At 47.4% G+C, this 20,652-nt stretch overlaps 2 protein-coding genes, 1 non-coding gene and 1 pseudogene across 3 annotated transcripts in view; 1 reads left to right on the forward strand and 3 right to left on the reverse strand.

Annotated features, from left to right (window-relative positions):
• Nucleotides 1-1,356: 1,356 nt before the first annotated feature.
• LOC116270614 lies at nucleotides 1,357-1,491 on the reverse strand (annotated as a pseudogene).
• Nucleotides 1,492-1,904: 413 nt separating this feature from the next.
• On the reverse strand, nucleotides 1,905-6,410 carry TPT1 (tumor protein, translationally-controlled 1). The gene is made up of 6 exons (XM_021929605.1): nucleotides 6,087-6,410; nucleotides 5,757-5,830; nucleotides 5,041-5,231; nucleotides 4,541-4,646; nucleotides 3,718-3,834; nucleotides 1,905-2,428 (listed from the first exon to the last, which is right to left on the reverse strand). Exons 1-6 carry the CDS (start codon nucleotides 6,112-6,114, stop codon nucleotides 2,426-2,428), a joined length of 519 nt encoding a protein of 172 aa, XP_021785297.1. The 5' UTR covers nucleotides 6,115-6,410; the 3' UTR covers nucleotides 1,905-2,425.
• LOC116270613 lies at nucleotides 2,518-2,645 on the reverse strand. The gene has a single exon (XR_004178771.1). It is a non-coding gene; the product is annotated as a small nucleolar RNA SNORA31 (small nucleolar RNA).
• A 3,042-nt stretch (nucleotides 6,411-9,452) lies between the features above and the next one.
• SLC25A30 (solute carrier family 25 member 30) overlaps nucleotides 9,453-20,652 on the forward strand; it is a 76,190-nt gene continuing 64,990 nt past the window's right edge. The window contains exon 1 of the mRNA XM_021929604.2: nucleotides 9,453-9,481. The gene's annotated coding sequence lies outside the window, so the exon portion shown is untranslated. The remainder of the gene's footprint in view (nucleotides 9,482-20,652) is intronic.

The following is a 20,652-nucleotide window of genomic DNA, read 5'->3' on the forward strand; positions in this document are numbered from 1 at the left end:
CTTCGTTTGTTTTCAAATGTCACATTACAAGGATCTTCCTAGAAAAGTCCTTTAACACCTCTGGCTCCACTCTGGAGAACCTGAACAAACCCGAGGACCCACAGGCTACTAAAGCATGCCTGTATTAAACTTACTTCAAAGACAAAATGTTATGAGCTTTCTGATGTGCACGTCCTTATTCTTGCCCAAAACATCTTGACCCTAGGAATAACAGGAAAAAGACATAAAACGAGGCAGCCTTCAAGGTCTGAGAAGATTCTATCTGGAATCTTCAAAGGTTTATTATGAGGTAAACTGCCAGGGTTGATCACTTCTGGCTTAAATAGACATGATAAAATGCTATGTCCCAACCTTGATTGGATCTGGATGTTGGGAAAACAGCTGAGAGCAAGAGACAACTTGGGAAACAGGGGCTCTTCTTGCAGAACTGAACATTTTCAAAACAAGTCGGAGCGGTGGAGCCCACAAAGCCTCTGAATTGCTACTTGTCTGCTGTTTCAGGCTTCCAAGGCTAGTTCACCAATTAGCTTCCATCTCTCACCTCAAGGTCCTCTCCACTATCCCAGCTTTGACCACTGCCTGAAAGCTCCCTTCCTGCTACAGTTTCAGAGGACAAAAGGCCCTGCAGATGAGACTCAACACTTTTCATTACAATGTCAAATCAGAATGCTAAGCCAGGTGCAATGCCTCACACCTGTAATCCCAACGCTTTGGAAGGCCAAAGCAGCATCACTTGAGGCCAGTTTTCAGACCAGCCTGGGTCACATGGCATGTCCCCATCCCTACAAAAAACTATCAGAATGCTTAAAATTGCTATAAAGTTTTAAGTTTCCAATACTTACTTAGGTTTGTTTCCAATCACGGGGGTGGGGGTTAACATGATTAATACCTGCCTCAGGTTTTGGACACTACGGACATAGTCTGGAATTTTGACACTAGGGCAAACTCCAGATTGCTCAAACCACTGCATTCACATGTTCAAACAGACCAGAGTCACTGGCTTGCTTTTAACCTTTCTTTCACAAGTGTAATCAACCAGGTAAGGCTGGTAGGAACTATTTCCCAAAACTCACGTTTTGAAAATTCCCCTTCCAGGCTGGGCCTGTACTTTGGGAGGCTGAGGTGGGCAGATCTCGAGCTCAGGAGTTGAGACCACCCTGGGCAATTAAGTGATACTTGGTCTCTACAAAAGTTAGCTGGGCATAGGGGTGCATGCCTGTAGTTCCAGCAACTAGTGAGGATGAGGTGGGAAGACGGCTTGAGTCCAGGAGGCAGAGAATGCAGTGAGCTGCTTGTGCCACTGCACTCCAAGCCTGGGTGACTGACCCTCCTCAAAAAACCTCTTCCTGTTTTTTCCCCTGTATTCCTCTATTCAATCTCAGCTGCCACAAATTAGACAGACGGAAAGCGCAAGGACATGTTTTTCTTGCATCTGTAGTGGAAACCTTAGCAGCAGGCAGTAACTGCTCCAGGTCTGTCAAATAGATGCATTTTCTTAATCATTCACACACCCAATCTTTTCAGATACAATATAGAGAATATTTTTACCCCTCTGCCCACCAGCCAGCCCACATTCTGTGTACCTTCATCTTTTAAATCAGGGGCTGGCAAACTCACAGGCTCTAGTCTTAGACACAACTCTGCTCATGCAGCGACAACAGCCACGGTGAATCCACAAACGAATGAGCATAGCCACGTTTCAATAAAACTGGACACGAACTTAAATTCCATATCCCACAAGGTATTCTTTTCCTCTCAACCATTTAAAAAGGCAACCAACCACCTTAAAGTGTACAAAACAGGTGGTCAGACAGGCTAGTTTGCCAGTCCCTGTGCTCTAGTTACCAGGGAGTTTAACATTCATCCCAACAGATTTGGCTCTATGTTAATAAGCTGAGACAAAGTTGCTTCCACTGAATGAGTCTCTTTTTATTTTCTTGGTAATCTCTTCCAGTTAACTACTTCCGTTGTAGATGATGAAATGGGTAAGGCTCCACACTTCAGATGTTGGCACTGCTATGAGCATGGTCTTTCCCTTTATTGCAACTCACAATCAAAACCTTTGATTCTTTTTTATATTCCAGTCCCGGAAGTAGTCTCCACTGTAGAAGTTAATTGATGAGTAGTAGCCTACAACCAGGCTCTAGCTCCTCCAGGAACACTACAGGATGAATTTAACTATGCATTAAACTAAAAGGCATTCTCTCAAATATTTGAGTTTAAATGCATTTTATTTTTAGACAACCTACATGACATGTTTTTCTTAAAAACAATGCCTCCACTCCAAATAAATCACGGTCAAAATAAATGAAGAGCTCAAGATGACATCAGTCCCATTTGTCTTTTAAGTCCTGGTGTTGTGTGGATGACAAGCAGAAGCCAGTTATGATGACAGGTGATAGATCCAAAGTAATTGCCAAATTTGTTACTGTAAAAACAAAAACTATATTAATGTTTTTCAAACGTTACATTGCAAAAATTACATTACCATTAACATAGCCTATATTTCTAGGCTATAGATGTATTCCCCAATTCAATCTGGGCCGCCACAAAGACAGACAGAAAGCGCAGGGATTTTTCTTTTGCATCCTAGTGCAAACCAAAAGAACAACAGTAAATTGTTCAAGGTCTATCAGTGGATGCAGAATACCCTTACCAAATCAGCGGTAGTTCATTTTCCAGAAGGCTGTGGCATGTACCACCCACACCCTGCTCTACCAACAAAAACCTCAGATACTCTCTGAATAACCCCTTTGGTAAGTCATCTTACACTGTTCTAAGTAATCTGTCTATTGTTGACTCTCGATCTTGCTTGTTCAGTATAGCCTTATGTTTATCTTCTTCCTAATTTATACAGAAGCCTATGAAAGCTAGGATAAAGAATGCCTTTGTTTCTATATAGCTTCCAGCAGTTCCTTCCATAGGAGACACTGAGTTATTTATATTAGTAAAGCAATTTGCATACCAGTTCAGCAGTCAGCTCTATTTACTTAAAAGCTAGTACTGCACTAAGCTTTCAATGATCAGCTGCCAATTATCAGCAAACCAAAGTGAAAAACACTGATACTGATCCATATGTATACAACAAAACATGATTATGAAGTGAAAGCGAGGCCATATCTAGAGGAAGATCAATGGTGTTCTCTGATCTCCTTCAGCATTCAAACTGTACTGTATTTTTTTGAGACAGCGCCTCACTGTCGCCCAGGCTAGAGTGCAGTGGTGGGATCTCGGCTCACTGCAACCCCCGTCCCAGGTTTAAGTGATTTTCCTGCCTCAGCCCCTAGAATAGCTGGCATTACAAGTGCCCGCCGCCATGCCTGGCTAATTTTTGTATTTTTAGCAGAGATAGGGTTTTGCCATGTTGGCCAGGCTTGTCTCGAACTCCTAACCTCAGGTGATCCACCCACCTTTGCCTCTCAAAGTGCTGAAATTACAGGTGTGAGCCACCACACCCAACCTAAACTGTACTTTATTATGCTCCATCTGCACTCAACATTTTCCACAAACAAGGTCCTAAGCCTTTTTATACCCTAAGAATCTTTTACATATGAAACACAATTCTCTTGATCCCCAAAGAGAAAACTAAATCCATGTTTCAGAACGCTGTAAAACTCATTCTATCTCAGTGTCACAAAACAATTGGAAATCACATCTAAAATACCTTCATTTTTTTTTTTACATTACTGATTTTAACCCACTCCCCCTTGTACTTACACATTTTTCCATTTCTAAACCATCCTTAAAGAAAATCATATATGGGGTCACACCATCCTCACGGTAGTCCAATAGAGCAACCATGCCATCTGGATTCATGTTTTCACCAATAAAGAACTTGGGAAGCAAACAAAACACCTAGAATTAGACCATTACATACAAGTACATGCCATTCCCTACAGTACAAGGGAAGGTTTAGCACACCACAAAAATCAGGAGAACTCCAGTACCCAAAAGCACTGATGCCCACTTATTATAAACATCTGTTCACTGGATTAAGGCACCTTACTAGTGACCTAAATAGAAAAATAATGTACAGAGCAATTCAGGAACACCAGGCTTTCTGGAAACCTTTACTCTCTCAGTTCTAAATACAATCCCAAACCCTAGAGCATGCTTGTAAGGGAACATAAAGCTGACAGTGATAGAATATACCATACAGTTTGGAAGTATCTTATGGCCAGGGAATGCACGAAGTTGGAAAATTAGAGGAAAGGGAAAGCCACTGATATTTTCCAAAAGCAGAATTAACAAGCTCAGATATATCAGGAGGAGGACCAGTAGCAATGAGACACATGAGAATTGTAAACAGAAAACAAAGAACACTTAGGTGGTGAAGCAATTCAGGAAAAGAAAAACTGAGAAATGTCATCTGGGAAGCAAATTTTCAATCAAGACGACGGGATCTGGAAACACCTGAGAGCTGGGAAAGCCACTTTCTACACCCTGAATACTAGTATAGAATTCAAGATTAACCAACTTAATTTTTGCTCTTGAAGTTAAAATTGTACAATCCTTTGATCCAAATACTTAAGGTATTTACCTGGTAGTTTTTGAAATTAGCAAGGATGTGCTTGATTTGTTCTGCAGCCCCTGTCATAAAAGGTTTTACTCTTTCTGGTCTCTGTTCTTCAAGTTTGCCTTTGATTCTAAAACAACATTTCATTAACAGGTTGAAGTACTGAATTTTCAGTAAAATCAATTTTTAAAGTAAAAAATACCCAAGCTTAAAAAAAGACAACATTGAAAAAAGCAACCAGCTGTTAAGACATTACTAGTTCACAGAAGGTATCCTTCAAGAATGTTTACATTTCTTGTTGACTATTTTCAAAGTACTATTCTAATTCTAAACGGAACCAGACTGCAGGCTTCAGTATGCTCACATTATAGAAAAACAACCGTTCTTTTCAGTGAACTCATTAATAAAAAGCAAAGACTTTCACAGAAGTATAGGCATCCACTGCGAAAGAACCTCAAGAGTTAGCCCATCTTTAAATCCCGTAAGATTCTAGACATCAGCTAGGTACTGCCAATATCACTTACGATTTCATGTAATCTTTGATGTACTTCTTGTAGGCTTCTTTTGTGAAACTTGTTTCCTGCAGGTGATGGTTCATGACAATATCGACACCAGTGATTACTGTGCTTTCGGTACCTTCGCCCTCTGGGCCTTCAGCGGAGGCATTTCCACCAATGAGCGAGTCATCAATGTTACCTTCTGTCCTACTGACCATCTGCATTAAGAAAAAGCAATATAGTTGCGAAAGACACAAACACATCCAAAGCACCTTCCAAGTCAATAGTTCACGGATAAGAAGTATTCTTCGTTCTTGCTGAAAATCAAAAAAGCACTATTTTGGGAATGAAGTTGTGACCCGTGGATTTCTCAAAATGGCCCAACTTAAGAGTTGTCTGTTGGCCGGAACAAAAAATGGGGTCATTAAAAAGTTGGTTCCAGTTGCGGGCCTGTGGTGCCTCTGGTTGACAAGTAGGGACCCGGCGCACACGAAAGGGCTCGGGGCTCCTAAGCGGGAGGCATCGTGTCCTGGACAACCCCGGGAGGAGGATGGGCGCCGAGGCGGCGGGCCTATTTCCAGGATCAGCTCCGCCTCCAGTTTTCTAGAAAAACCCAAGCCCGGAAAGAGCGTCTCCTCCGCCAGGAGGCGGCGGGGAGGATTGCACAACCTCAGGCGGGGGAGCGGCGGAAACCCGAGCCCGCTCGGCCCGGCCTCCCCCACGCGCAGGCCCGACCGACTCACCTTCCCCTCCACCTCCAGGCACAGCCCGTCCGCGATCTCCCGGATCTTGTAGATGTCGGAGAACATCTCATCGTCTGCCGGATACACAGAGCCGCCCGTCACCGAGCGCCCGGCGCCGCCATTTCCCGCATTTCCCGCGCCGGCGGCCGCACGCGGCTTCTGCCTCTCCCGAACGCAACAGAGCCGGCCGCGAGCCCCGGGCACCGATCCCTCCGCGCTCAGCTAAGGCCGCCGGAGTTCCCTGGGCCCGCGACGGCGGCGCCTTCCCCGCCCCCACCCGCACCCCAGATCCCCATGTGCTGCAGTAAGAATAGTGCAGTGAGCACTCACGGCTGATGAGGTCCCGGTAGATAATCATGACGGCGACTGAAGGGAGACGACGGCGGCGCTAGCTTAGCAGGAGCCCGAAACTCGGAGCGAGCGCGGTGCAGCCGGAGCGGCGCTCGGGGGGAGGGGGGAGCGGGCGGAAAAGGCCGACTCAGCCGCTCCCCAACCTCATATAGAGGGCACGTCCCTCTACGTCATCGTCCGCTGCGCCTCCGGAAGCGACGCAGGCGGTGACGTGGCACGAAGAACCACGCGGGGGCGGGGCCACAGCGGGGGCGAGTCGGGGAGGTGAGCATCCGGGGACTTGACGGGGAGACACAAGGCTCTGTTCCACTGGGCACGCCAGCAGGTGGGGGTGGGGGCAGGTAGGTGCGCGCGCAGCGTGGGAGGAGGCCAACTCTTGGGGTGCTCCCTAGCCCTGGGTGGGCGGAGCGGGGGAAGCGGAGTCTGATGGACCCGGCTCCTCCCTACCCCACGGGGCCGCCCGGAGAGGTGCTGGGGGCTGGGTGGGGCTCAGAAGAATTAACTTTCGCGCTGCGCCTTGTCCAACCTAGGTTCCACCCTTTTCTGGGAACCTGAGTATCAATCGATGTAGGGGAACATGGCATTTAGGGAGAGTCAGGCCCTCTGGCCTGGGGGAGATCTCGGGACTGCCCGAGGGCCTCTGACAACTTTTCACGTCTGCCCCGGCGTTTTTCGGACGCCTTTGTGGGGGCACCGCTGAGTCCGGGTAGTGGGACCCGAGTCGTCCAGCTTGGCCCCTGGGGAATAATCGTGGAGGGCGCAGGGTCTGTGGGAAGGGACTTGGAGAGAAGGGAAGATGTCACGGGAGTTTGCACAGGGTTTCCATGTGTTCCAATTTTGTCCCATAATTGAAAGCTTGTGGCATTCTGTGGCGGACAGCTACGAATCTAGCTCTTCCCTTTACTGTTTCGCACTTGGTCTTGGAAAAGTACGTTGTCACTTTAAGATGAAGTTGAAATTTTATCCCTGGTGCTAGAGGGTCAAACAAACTAACAAAGGGAGTTTCCCACCTGCCCCACCTGTTCTTTGGAGGACTTTACACCGAATTACTAAGTATTAAAACAAAACAGGTCCTACATGGTAGCTCATACCTGTAATCCCAGAACTTTGGGAGGCAACTACTAAAACCCTGTCTCTACACACACACACACACACACACACACGCAAATTAAAAATTAACTGGGTGCGGTGGTGCCTGCCTGTAATCCCAGCTATTAGGGAGGCTGAGCTGGGAGGATCGCTTAAGCCCAGGAGTTGGAGGTTACACTGAGCTATGATTGCACCACCGCGCTCCAGTCTGGATGACAGAGCAAGACCTTGGCTCAATAACAAAACAAAACTTCAATATTTAGTCACGTCCTCACATCTTTGGCATAAGGCAAAGATATAGGCTAGTATGAAGTCTGAAAGCTTGTTCCATTTCACAAATATTTTGTGCTCTGTATCCCTTAGAACTAGGATATGCACGAAAATCCTAATTGTGAACAAGTTCGATCAAGTCTTACTCTCATAGAAGTGTTCATTTTGGTAAATCAAAGTATCAGACAATTACAATACATTAACAATTGTTCATAAATCCAATAATATAGCATTCAGCAGAGTAAGAATGCAACCCTTGGGAAAGAGCAGGACACAGGATGGCAGTTGGAATGATGGAAAAGTCAAAATGCAAGAGCCAAGAAATTGACCCGTTTAAGAAGATGGGGGGACTGGGTGCAGTGGCTCACACCTGTAATCCCGGCACGCGCTGGTAATCCCAGCTACTCGGGAAGCTGAGGCAGGAGAATCGTTTGAACCGGGGAAGCGGAGGTTGCAGTGAGCGGAGATCGTGCCATTGCACTCCAGCCTGGGCAACAAGAGTGAAACCCAGTATCAAAAAAAAAAAAAAGAAAAAAGAAAAAAAGATGGGGATCTTGGATGGAAAACTCCAGAGGACATTGGGCAACTGGGAGGAAGCTAAAAATGGGGTGAAAGGGGAAAAAAAAGAAGATGGGGGTCTTGGATAGAAAACTCCAGGGGACATTGGGCAACTGGGAGGAAGCTGAAAATGGGATGAAAGGGATCCGAAAATAAATGGATATCTTATGACACATGGTCAGTGAATGCTCTCTGAAACCTCATTTCTGGAATGTATGAGATGATGATCACACATTAATACTGTGTGAACATAGTTTTTTCCAGATTGTTACAGTATAATTATTTTCTACCCCCTCCCCCCCGCCCCGCCCAGCCGGAGTCTTCCTCTGTCGCCCAGGCTGGAGTGCAGTGGCGTGATCTTGGCTCACTGCCACCTCTGACTCCTGGGTTCAAGCGATTCTCCTGCCTCAGCCTCCTGAGTAGCTAGGATTGCAGGCGCCTGCCATCACTCCCGTGCAATTGTTTTGTATTTTTAGTAGAGACGGGGTTTCACCATGTTGGCCAGGTTGGTCTCAAACTCCTGAGCTCAGGCAATCCGCCCGCCTTGGCCTTCCAAAGTGCTGGGATTAGGGGCGTGAGCCACTGCGCCCGGCAAGTATAATTATTTTCCTCAGTTTTAATATTTCCAAACTACTCAGAAATATTATCATTGACCCATGCAGTACCCTCAAACATTAGTCTCACCTGTCCAATCTCATATTCAGGTCGAAACATTTCTTCAAGTTTTATAAAAATATAGTCGTGCTGAAAAAAAGTACTGAAGTTAGAGTCAAGGCACCCTAGATTAAAATCTTGCCTTTGGCCGGGCGCGGTGGCTCACGCCTGTAATCCCAGCTCTTTGGGAGGCTGAGGCAGGTGGATCACTTGAGGTCAGGAGTTCGAGACCAGCCTGGCCAACATGGTGAAACCTAGTCGCTACTAAAAATACAAAAATTAGCCGAGCCTGGTGGCAGGCGCCTGTAATCCCAGCTACTCAGGAGGCTGAGGCAGGAGAATCGCTTGAACCTGGGAGGCGGAGCTTGCAGTGAGCTGAGATCCCACCACTGCACTCCAGCCTGGGGGACAGAACGACTCTGTCTCAAACTGCAAACAACAACAAAAAGTTTATTGATAAAATTGCGGGTTCTGAAAAGAAAAGGTCTTGAACACCCAACCCCCGAGAATAAACAGACAGTTGAGAAATAATTTAGTGAATAGTGAAAAACTTTATTTAAAATGAAATAAGATAGAATGGAAAAGAAAAATCACATATAAAGGTGAATCACAGTAAAGGTAAGTATTATTTTGTGAAACTTTTATTTTATTATTTTTTGAGACTGAATCTCGCTTTGTTGCCCAGGTTGGAGTGCAGTGGTGCCATCTCGGCTCACTGCAACTTCTGGCTCTCAGGCTCAAGCGATTCTCCTGCCTCAGCCCCCTGAGTAGCTGGGATTGCAGGCATGTGCCACCACTCCCAGGTATGTTTTAGATTTATGTTATGTATGAATGTACTAGATCCCACATATATTTCTTCCTGTGGGTATAAGTCAAATGTTTTGAAATCCATTGACTTGGGCAAATTTTCTTTTCGAATATATTACTTGGCATCATAAACTGTTCAATTTCAGCAAATGATTTTTTTTTAATGGCTCCAATATTTTGCGAATACTTACTAGCTCATTTGGACAATTTTTGCCAGAAAGAGAAAACAGCCAAGTGGAGATCTGGCATGCTGTGTAGGGGCTGAGAGAGGTGTGATCATTCTGACCCTATATTAGCAGGAAACTGCTCCACAGTCAGGTCTCGGAAGTAAGTTGAGGCAACTGCAGGAGGGCTGCATGGCGGGAAAGAAATTGCTGAAAACAGGCTGGGTGAGCTGGCTCATACCTGTGATCCCAGCACTTTGGGAAGTGAAGTTGGGCGGATCACTTGAGGTCAGGAGTTTGAGATCAGCCTGCCCAACATGGTGAAACCTCGTCTCTACTAAAAATAATAAAATTAGCCGGGCATTGTGGTAGGCGCCTGTAGTCCCAGCTATTTGGGTGGTTGAGGCCTAAGAATTGCTTGAACCTGGGAGGTGGAGGTTGCAGTGAGTTGAGATTGCGTCACTGCACTCCAGCTTGGGCGACAGAGCGAGACTCTTGTCCCAAAAAAAAAAAAAAGATTGCAGAAAATTTATTTTTCTCCCCTCCCTTTTTCACTACTGTCCTTGACTAGTTTAAAAAAAAAAAAAAGCCGGCCAGGTGCAGTGGCTCATGCCTGCAATACTAGCACTTTGGGAGGTGCGGTGGGTGGATCACCCGAAGTCAGGAGTTTAAGACCAGCCTGGCCAACATGGTGAGACCCTGTCTCTATTAAAAATACAACAATTAGCTGGGGGTGATGGCAGGCGCCTGTAATCCCAGCTACTGGGAAGCCTGAGGCAGGAGAATCACTTGAACCTGGGAGGCGGAGGTTGCAGTGAGCCTAGATCATGCCACTGTGCTCCAGCCTGGACAGGCCAAGGTGGGAAGCTCACTTCAGGCAGAGTTTGAGACCAGTCTGGGCAACATAGCGAGACCCCACCTCTATGGAAAAAAAAAATCGTTGAAAACACCTCAGCCAGGCGCGGTGGCTCACGCCTGTATACAATCCCAGCACTTTGGGAGGCCGAGGCGGGCGGATCACGAGGCCAGGAGATCGAGACCATCCTGACTAACATGGTGAAACCCCTTCTCTACTAAAAATACAAAAAATTAGCTGGGTGCAGTGGTGGGCGCCTGTAGTCCCAGCTACTCGGGAGGCTGAGGCAGGAGAATGGCGGGAACCCGGGAGGCGGAGCTTGCAGTGAGCTGAGATCCGGCCACTGCACTCCAGCCTGGGTGACAGAGCGAGACTCGGCCTCAAAAAAAAAAAAATAAAAAAAATAAAAAAAATAAAATAAATAAAATTACAATCCCTGCCTCTTGGAAATCCCTATGTTTTTGGTTTTTTTCCTTTTGAGACAGGATCTCATTATGTTGCCCAGGCTGTGAAGTGGCGCAATTGCAGCTCGTTGCAGCCTCTGCCTCCCTCCTCAGCCTCCCGAGTAGCTGGGACTACAGACATATGCTACCATGCCTGGCTAATTTTTCTATTTTTGGTAAAGTCAGGGTTTCGCCATGTTGCCCATGCTGGTCTTGAACTCCTGGCCTCAAGTGATCTGCCCACCTTGGCCTTTAAAAGTGCTGAGATTACAGGCATGAGCCACCATGCCTGGCTTTTCATTTATCCCAAATTTTTCTTTATGGGACTAGTCATTAACCAACATGTTCTTTTTCTTTTTCTTTTTTTTTTTTTTTTTGAGATGGAGTTTTGCTCTTGTTGCCTGGGCTGGAGTACAGTTGCACAATCTTGGCTCACTGAAACTTCCACCTCCCAGGTCCAAGTGATTCTCCTGCCTCAGCCTCCCTAGTAGCTGGGATTAGAGGCATGAGCCACCACACACGGCTAATTTTGTATTTTTAGTAAAGACAGGGTTTCTGCATGTTGGTCAGGTTGGTCTTGAACTCCTGACCTCAGGTGATCCGCCTGCCTGGACCTCCCAAAGTGCTGACATTACAGGTGTGAGCCACCATGCCTGGCCCCAACATGTTATTTTCTTATACTTACTTTATTTGCTGTCTGCCCTCCAGACAATGTAAGTGCCATGGAGGTAAAGAGAGTTTTTTGCTCACAGTTGTATTCCCAGTGCATGAAACCATGCCTATGGCTGGGTGCGGTGGCTCATGCTTGTAATCCCAGCACTATGGGAGGCCAGGGTGGGCAAATCACTTTGGGTCAGGAGTTCGAGACCAGTCTGGCCAACATGGCAAAACCCCGTCTCTACTAAAAATACAAAAAATTGGCTGAGCCTGGTGGCGTGTACCTGTAATCTCAGCAGGCACTCAGGAGGCTAAGGCACAAGAGTCCCTTGAACCTGGGAAGGGGAGGTTGCAGTGAACCAAGATCATGCCACTGCACTCCAGCCTGAGCGACAGAGTGAGACTCCGTCTCAAAAACAAAACAAAACGAACAACCCTCCCCGGCTGCAAAAAAACAACAACAAAAAAAACAAAAAAAACAAACACACATAGAAAAGAACTCTTCCCTGGGAGGAAGAAAAGTGGCCTAAGACATAGTTAAATCAAAAAAGCAAGTTGTAGAACAGCACAACCTGTACAGCACTCCTTCATTTAACACCCACATACACATGACGAAAACTAATAGACCGCTCTAGATACGTGTATATATTTACAAAAGCAAACATGAGAATCTAGAAGGTTATGCATCAAACTGATAACAGTGGCTAATTCTGGGAGGCAGCTGGGGAAAAGTGAGTGATAAAGGGGAACTATAGCATTAATTGTTAATGCTTGGATATTTGCCCCAATAATGTTTCGAATATCCAAAATATTATTTTTCTCACAGATACCAAACATAGTAATGCAAATAAAGTATGGGGAAGTATTTATATCATGTATAAACAATATGTAAGGAAAATGCACTAAAGAAATAAGCATATATACCTGAAACAAGCTAAGGGAGGGCCATGCATACATTGCTGGCCCCGCACAGTGGCTCATGCCTGTAATCCCAGCACTTTGGGAGGCTGAGGCAAAAGGATAGCTTGAACCCAGGGTTTCAAGACCAGCTTGGGCAATGTAGTAAGACCCCGCCTCTACTTTTAAAAATAAATAAATAAATAAATAAATAAATAAATAAATAAATTGTGTGGCTGGGTTTTCTGATCACTTAAGCAGTATGGGTGAACTAGCTTGATTTTTGAAAAATGGACCTATAGGCCGGGCGCGGTGGCTCAAGCCTGTAATCCCAGCACTTTGGGAGGCCGAGATGGGCGGATCACGAGGTCAGGAGATCGAGACCATCCTGGCTAACACGGTGAAACCCCGTCTCTACTAAGAAATACAAAAAATAGCCGGGCGAGGTGGCGGGCGCCTGTAGTCCCAGCTACTCGGGAGGCTGAGGCCGGAGAATGGCGTGAACCCGGGAGGCGGAGCTTGCAGTGAGCTGAGATCCGGCCACTGCACTCCAGCCTGGGCTACAGAGCGAGACTCCGTCTCAAAAAAAAAAAAAAAAAAAAAAAAAAAAGAAAAATGGACCTATAAATTGTTTTGCTAAAAATATCAGCAAGTCCTTATTTGGGAGTAGTGAAGAGGAGTTGGGTGAATGCTTGCCAACATGCCGCAGGAGGAAGATAAATTATCTTTTTACTTTCCACGTTTTCAAGTGAAGAGCATAGTGAGGTGGGAATTAGAGATAACAGAATTTGGAAAGCGTATTAATTTTTTTTCATTATGCTTTGCCTTGCTTGAAAAATTATTGCTAGCAGCTTTTAGAGTTCTGTGTAGCACAGCTCCCTCAAACATTAAGGAGGCCATTGGTGCAAACCGAAAATACAAATAAGACAGTAAGGTGAAGCCAGGAGTAAGGATGATATCAAAGGATGTGTCATCAAGTCCTGCACAGTTGGCAGAGGTAGACTTTACACAGGGCATTTCTCTCATGGGCCCTCATTATATGATTTAGTCTCAACGAAACCCCTACAGTGAATTTAGTAATGGGTTTCCTATGGCTTATTTCTTTTTTTTTCTTTTCTTTTTGAGATGCAGTCTCGCTCTGTCGCCCAGGCTACAGTGCAGTGGCATGATCTTGGCTCACTGCAACTTTTGCCTCCTGGGTTCAAGCGATTCTCCTACCTCAGCGTCCCAAGTAGCTGGGATTACAGGTGCAAACCACCACACCCAGCTAACTGTTGTATTTTTTAGTAGAGACAGGATTTCACCATGTTGACCAGGTTGGTCTCAAACTCTTGACCTCAGGTGATCTACCCTCCTTGGCCTCCCAAAGTGCTGGCATTACAGGCATGAGCCACCATGCCCAGCCTATTTATTTTTTATTTATTTATTTTTTTGAGATGGAGTTTCACTCTTGTTGCCCAGGTTGGAATGCAATGGCATGGTCTCCGCTCACTGCAACCTCTGCCTCCCGGGTTCAAGTGATTCTCCTGTCTCAGCCTCCCGACTAGCTGCGAGTAAACAGGCATGTGCCATCATGCCCAGCTAATTTTTGTTGATCAGGCTGATCTCGACCTCCTGACCTCAGGTGATCCGCCTGCCTCGGCCTCCCAAAGTCCTGGGATTACATATGTGAGCCACCGCACCCGGCCTATTCTTTAAATAAAATAAAAGTAGAGATGGGGTGTCTGGCTATTTTGCCCAGGCTGGTCTCGAAGTCCTGGCCTCATCCTGCCCCCTCTGCCTCCCAAAGCACGGGGATTATAGATGTGAGCCACCACATCTGATCCTACTGGTGCATTTTGAAGGTAGAGACCCTAAGTCAGATTTACTGATGAATCAATGTGGGGAATGTGGCACAGTTAACCACTCTCTCCCCTCCCCCCTCTCTTTCCCTCCCCTCCCTCCCTTTTTTTTGAGAGGGACTTTTGCTCTTGTCCCCCAGGCTGGAGTGCAATAGCGGACTCTCGGCTCATTGCAACCTTCGCCTCCTGGGTTCATGCCGTTCTCCTGCCTCAGCCTCCGGAGTAGCTGGGATTACAGGCGCACACCACCATGCCTGGCTAATTTTTATATTTTTAGTAGAGATGGGGTTTTGCCATATTGGTCAGGCTAGTCTCGAACTCCTGGCCTCAAGTAATCTGCCGGCCTCGGCCTCCCAAAGTGTTGGGATTACAGGTGTGAGCACCGCCCCAGCCCACACCCTTTTGCTTGAAGCACTTTCTTTCTTTCTTTCTTTTTTTTGAGACAGAATCTCGCTGTCACCCAAGCTGGAGTGCAGTGGTGCGATCTCGACTCACTGCAAGCTCCGCCTCCCGGGTTCACGCCATTCTCCTGCCTCAGCCTCCCGAGTAGCTGGGACTACAGGTGCCCGCCACCGTGCCCGGCCTTTTTTTTTTTTTTTTTTTTGCATTTTTAGTAGAGACGGGTTTTCACTGTGTTAGCCAGGATCGGTGCTTTCTTCTTCCTTTGGAAATATATCCTCTGGTTTCCCTCCTCCCTCACTGGCCTCTCCTCTCAGACTCTTCTGCCAGCTCTACTCCAGGTGCCTTGAAATGCCCCAGACCTCTGTGTGGGGAGTCTTCTATGCCACACCCTTTCTAGATGACATCATCGGGCCCTGGGTTTTCAGTGTGAGTCAATGTGCTGGTGATACCCAGATTCCCACCTCCAGCCCTGATTTCTTCCAAGTGCTCCAGATTCATAGGCTTACTTGCCTACTTGATATCCCTTCCTGGGTGTCAAACAGGCATCTCAAAATTCAACTCTTGGTCCTCTCCCCTGCTCCAAACTTCCCCATCTCAGTAAATGCATATATTCCTCCTGGTTGCATAGGCTTCAAACCTAGGAGTCATCTTTGAATAGCCCCTCTTTCTTGTCTCCATGTTTGAGCTTTCAGCAAGTCCTGTCATTCAGACCATTCACACGTATTGAAAATCTGTCCCTTTCTTGCCGTCTTGGCTGCACATTTTGATGAAGTTGTCACCACTGCTCCCTGGACCTGTGTCCTCACTAACAGTCTTCCTGTTTCCATTGCTGCTGCTCCAGAGTCCATCCATCTCCTCCCTTTTCAGAGAGGCTTCTCTGACCACCCTTTGCAGTGGCTGCTCCACAGCCTCTGCTATTACAGGCTGTCATGCTCTTGTAGGTCTGCTTGTATATTTCTCTCTTTCCTGCTTCCACTAGAAGGTAAGCTCCGAGAGGGCAGAGGTTCTGGCTGCCTGGTTCCGTGCTGCATGTTCAGAGCCTAGAATAGTGCCTGGCACATGGTACATGATGAGGAAAACCTCTTTTCTGATGAATGAGCGAAGCAGGGTTAGAATCTGCAGATGCTCTCTGTCTGTCTTGGGAGCTAGAGGAACTCTTTTCATTTTTCCCTCCATGAATCTGCTCCACTGTCCTTTCTGTTTATTGGCTTCCTCAGTGTTTGGTTTACCATGGCGCCATCTTGGTCCCATTTTTCATGTTCTGCTCAGCTCAAAGCAGCCCACGGGCTCAACTCTCAGTGTCCCAGGAAGGGGAAACCCACTTCACTTGGGTCAGGTGTTCATTTTCCATCCTCCCTGTCTCCACCCCAATCAGCAAAGGCTAGTGGCTGGGGGTAAAAGGAAGGTGTCCCTGGCCACCAGCACAAGGGGGCTCTCCAGAGGCAAGCCCATCCCCAGCTCCTCCCGAGTAAGTGCCAGTCACCCAGGCATGGATCCTCTTTCAGGGCCCCCTGACTTCCAAAGCTGAGGACCAGCTTCCTGTCAGTGGTAACCCTCAGTGAGGGCCTTGTCTGAGCAGCCAGCAGCCTCTGTCTGAGACATTTCTACATGGGCACTCGCTAACTTAAAAAAGAGAAGCACTCACCCTTCCCAGGAGGTACTGATGTCAGGAATAGCCAAGAGTGCGGTCTTGGTCTGTAAGGAGGTGGTCCTTCCACTCCATAGGGCCCTTCCCAGGATACTGCTGTATCCCGGGGTCTGCTCGTGGTGCTAGCAAGCAGACGTTCCTTGGGAGTCCCCCTCAGCCCTCCCACCCACTGCTGTCCTCTCTCCCCGCCCCCATCTGTGTAAGGACCCGCTGATATATGTTCACTTAGTAAGCTGTGTGTGTGTAGTGGGGTGTCTTTGCCAGTGATCTGCTCCTTTTCTCTGAAAACTTTAAGGACTTTGTCTTTGATGTTGTTGGATTCACAAGAATATGTGTAGATGTCAGATTTTCCTCATCTCTCCCCTGTGGCCTCTATGGGTTCTGTCAGTCTGAGGTCTTTCATCTCTCTTTAATTCTGGGAACCTCCACCTCCCGGGTTCAAGTAATTCTCCTGCCTCAGCCTCCTGAGTAGCTGGGATTACAGGCATGCACCACCACACCTGGCTAATTTTGTATTTTTAGTAGAGACGGGTTTCTCCATGCTGGTCAGGCTGGTCTTGAACTCCCAACCTCGGGTGATCTGCCCGCCTCGGCCTCCCAACGTGCTGGGATTACAGGCATTAGCCACCATGCCCGGCCGGTATTTTTTTTTTTTTTTCTTTCATAGCAATGGAAGAATGGCCTCTTACACACCCTGGAGTGGAAAGTCCCATGCACCAAGGCTCCCCACCTGAGAAGCAAGCTCAGGGCTTTCTCTTCATCCTCCCAGGGAGAGCACTGAGAGATGTTGGGGGGTTGGCAGGGGGCATCCCTTGGATTTCATTCTCCAGACTTAGGCTTGGAGGGGAGGGTGGAGAAGTGGATTTCTGGGTCTGGTCCACCTCACCTGTTTTCTCAGCTTCCCACCCACTCAGAGCTCTTGCCTGGATTCTCCCTTTCATTCTGCATATCCCTGCATCTGACTCATCTCAGGTGAGGAGGCAAAGCATCAGTTATCTCAGGCAGCAGCAGGACGAGACTCCTCTCCGATTTTCTCCTTCCCTGGCCACGTCTCCCCACCCCACTCACTCATTCCAAACCTCTGGCCTCCCCAGCGACTCTACATCCTCATCTCCATCTGTTCCCTGTCTCAGTGCTCTGGGTGACGTTGGAGAGGGAAGGAAGCCTGGAGCCCTGAGCTAGTCCGGCGTGGAGAGAGGAATGGAAAGCGATGTCCCATTTGAGGAGGCAAATTTACAGCTGGCTTATGCAATCCTAGCTGGTTTTTGTTTGTTTGCTAAATCTTTGATAGTCCCAAGTGTGGTTTGTCTGCCAGTGATCTCAGCACCACCATGGAGCTTGGAAATGCGGCATCCCAACCCCACCGCAGCCCTCCCAAGTCAGACGCTGCTGCTTCACAAGGCCCCCCAGGGGATCCACATGCTCATTAAAGTTTCAGGAGTCCAATTCTACAACAAAATATACTTTTATAATTAAGAAAAGGATAGTTTCTTTTAAATGGCAGAACTTCCCCAATGAGTCAGCTACCTGTATTTCTGGCCTGTCAGGCTAAACACCGGAGACCATTCTGCATAGAATTGTACCTCCCTGAACTACTGTTGGGCCTTAGGGTGAGGATTCATCTTTCCCTTCTCCCCACTATGGAGACAAAATCCTCTTAAACATATCTGGGCCTGGCATCGTGGCTCACGCCTGTAATCCCGACACTTTGGGAGTCTGAGGACGGTGGATCACCTGAGGTTGGGAGTTCGAGACCAGCCTGACCAACATGGAGAAACTCCGTCTCTACTCAAAATACAAAATTAGCTGGGCATGGTGGCACATGCCTGTAATCCTAGCTACTCGGGAGACTGAGGCAGGAGAATCGCTTGAACCCGGGAGGCAGAGGTTGCAGTGAGCCAAGATTGCAACATTGCACTCCAGCCTTGGCAACAAGAGCAAAACTCCATCTCAAAAAACAAACAAACAAACAAACAAAAACATATCTGGCAGTAGGCCAGGCGTAGTGGCTCACCCCTGTAATCCCAGCACTTTGGGAGGCTGAGGCAGGTGGATCACTGCAGGTCAGGAGTTTGAGACCAGTCCGGCCAATATGGTGGAACCCCATCTCTACTAAAAATACAAAAATTAGCTGGGCAGAGCGGCACTTGCCTGTAGTCCCAGCTACTTGGGAGGCTGAAGCAGGAGAATTGCTTGAACCCGGGAACTGGAGGTTGCAGTAAGCCGAGATTGCGCCACTACACTCCAGCCTAGGCGATAGAGCGAGACTCCGTCTCAAAACCAACCAACCAACAAACAAGCCAGGCGCGGTAGCTCAAGCCTCTGATCCCAGCACATTGGGAGTCCAGGAGTTCAAAATGAGCCTGGCCAACATGGTGAAACCCATCTCTACTAAAAATACAAAAATTAGCCTGGCATGGTGGTGGGCGCTTGTAATCCCAGCTACTCAGGAGGCTGAGGCAGGAGAATCGCTTGAACCCAGGAGGCGGAGGTTGCAGTGAGCCAAGATTGTGCCACTGCACTCCAGCCTGGGTGACAGAGCAAGACTCCACCTCAAAATAAAGAAATACAAACAAACAAAAAACATATCCAGCAGCAATTTTCAAGAACTCAAAAGAGATGTGAAAGAAAAAAATTTGGCTGGGTGCAGTGGCTCACGCCTGTAATCCCAGCACTTTGGGAGGCCAAGGTGGGCAGATCACAAGGTCAGGAGTTCAAGACCAACCTGACCAACATCTTGAAACCCCGTCTCTACCAAAAATACAAAAATTAGCTGGGCTTGGTGGCACATGCCTGTAATCCCAGCTACTCAGGATGCTGAGGCAGGAGAATCGCTTGAACACAGGAGACAGAGGTTGCAGGGAGCCGAGATCGCGCTACTGCATTCCAGCCTGGGCAACAGAGCGAGACTGTCTCAAAAAAAAAAAAAAAAAAAAAAATTAGCATATTAATTGATGAGGACAAGGACATTTTATTATCATGGGATTGTGGGGACAAATGATTGCTAAAATCATATTTAGCTTTTTAGGGGGGAAGATAATAAGATAGAGGAGAAATGGGTGAAATCAAAGGAAGTGTCAGAGAGAGATTGAAAAAAAAAGCATAACAGGAAATGAGAACAAGAATATGACTAACAATGCCTGAGCCCCACCCACCCGTCCTCAGAGTGAACTCCCTCTCTCAAAGGCTTGTAGGCACCTGCCCCCAAGCTGACTCACCCTGTTCAGTCATCACAGCTCACTGCAGTGGTGAAGGCTCAGGTGATCCTTTCACATCAGCCTCTCGAGTAGCTGGGACTACAGGCATGTGCCACCACACCTGGCTAAATTTTTGTGTATATATATATATAGAGAGAGAGAGAGAGAGAGAGAGCGAGCACGCTAGAGAGCAAGAGAGAGAGACGGAGTCTTGCTCTGTCACCAGGCTGGAGTGTAGTGGCATGATCTAGGCTCACTGCAACCTCCGCCTCCCGGGTTCAAGCGATTCTCCTGCCTCAGCCTCCTGAGTAGCTGGGACTACAGGCGTCTGCCACCACTTCCGGCTAATTTTTGTATTTTTAGTAGAGACGGGGTTTCACTATAATGGCCAGGCTGGTCTCGAACTCCTGACCTTGTGATCCGCCCGCCTCGGCCTCCCAAAGTGCTGGGATTACAGGCTTGAGCCACCACACCCAGCCAATTTTTTGTATTTTTTGTATTTTTAGTAGAGATAGGGTTTCACCATCTTGGCCAGGCTGGTCTCGAACTCCTAACCTCAAGTGATCCACCCGCCTCGACCTCCCAAAGTGCTGGGATTACAGGCGTGAGTCACCACGCCCAGCCAGCTGCCACCTGCTAGTGTAGACAAATGAGTAAACTTAGACAAGCACATGGGCTCCCTCTATACTAGCCTAGAATTTGACACCGAAACCCCATGAGTCTGGGCCACTTCCTCCCACAAGTGTGAATGGAAAATAAATCGTTTTCCAAGGAACCCAAAATCACTAAGCCAAGGGAGTCAAGCTGAGAACTTTCGGGCAAACCTGCCTCCCATTTTATTTCCTGAATAAGAGAGCCGCAAAGATTAAAAAAAAAAAAAAGCTACATACCTTGCTCATAATTTGCCCACAAGGAAATTCCTACTTCCACAAGGAAGGGCTCATCAGAAACTCAAAAGAATGCAACTGTTTGTCTCTTATCCACCTATGACCTGGAAGCCCCGCCCCCACCTCGAGTTGTCTCGCCTTTCTGGACCGAACCAATGTCCATCTTACACATATT

Source organism: Papio anubis, chromosome 15 (genome assembly GCF_008728515.1).
Source record: "Papio anubis isolate 15944 chromosome 15, Panubis1.0, whole genome shotgun sequence".
Classification (NCBI taxonomy): domain Eukaryota; kingdom Metazoa; phylum Chordata; class Mammalia; order Primates; family Cercopithecidae; genus Papio; species Papio anubis.

Excerpts from the sequence above, each read along its gene's own strand:
- TPT1 (XM_021929605.1), bottom strand. The coding sequence starts at position 6,114 with ATGATTATCTACCGGGACCTCATCAGCC. Across the intron at positions 5,831-6,086 it reads CTACCGGGACCTCATCAGCC|ACGATGAGATGTTCTCCGAC; the intron begins GTGAGTGCTCAC and ends TGTATCCGGCAG. Across the intron at positions 4,647-5,040 it reads ATCAAAGATTACATGAAATC|AATCAAAGGCAAACTTGAAG; the intron begins GTAAGTGATATT and ends ATGTTGTTTTAG.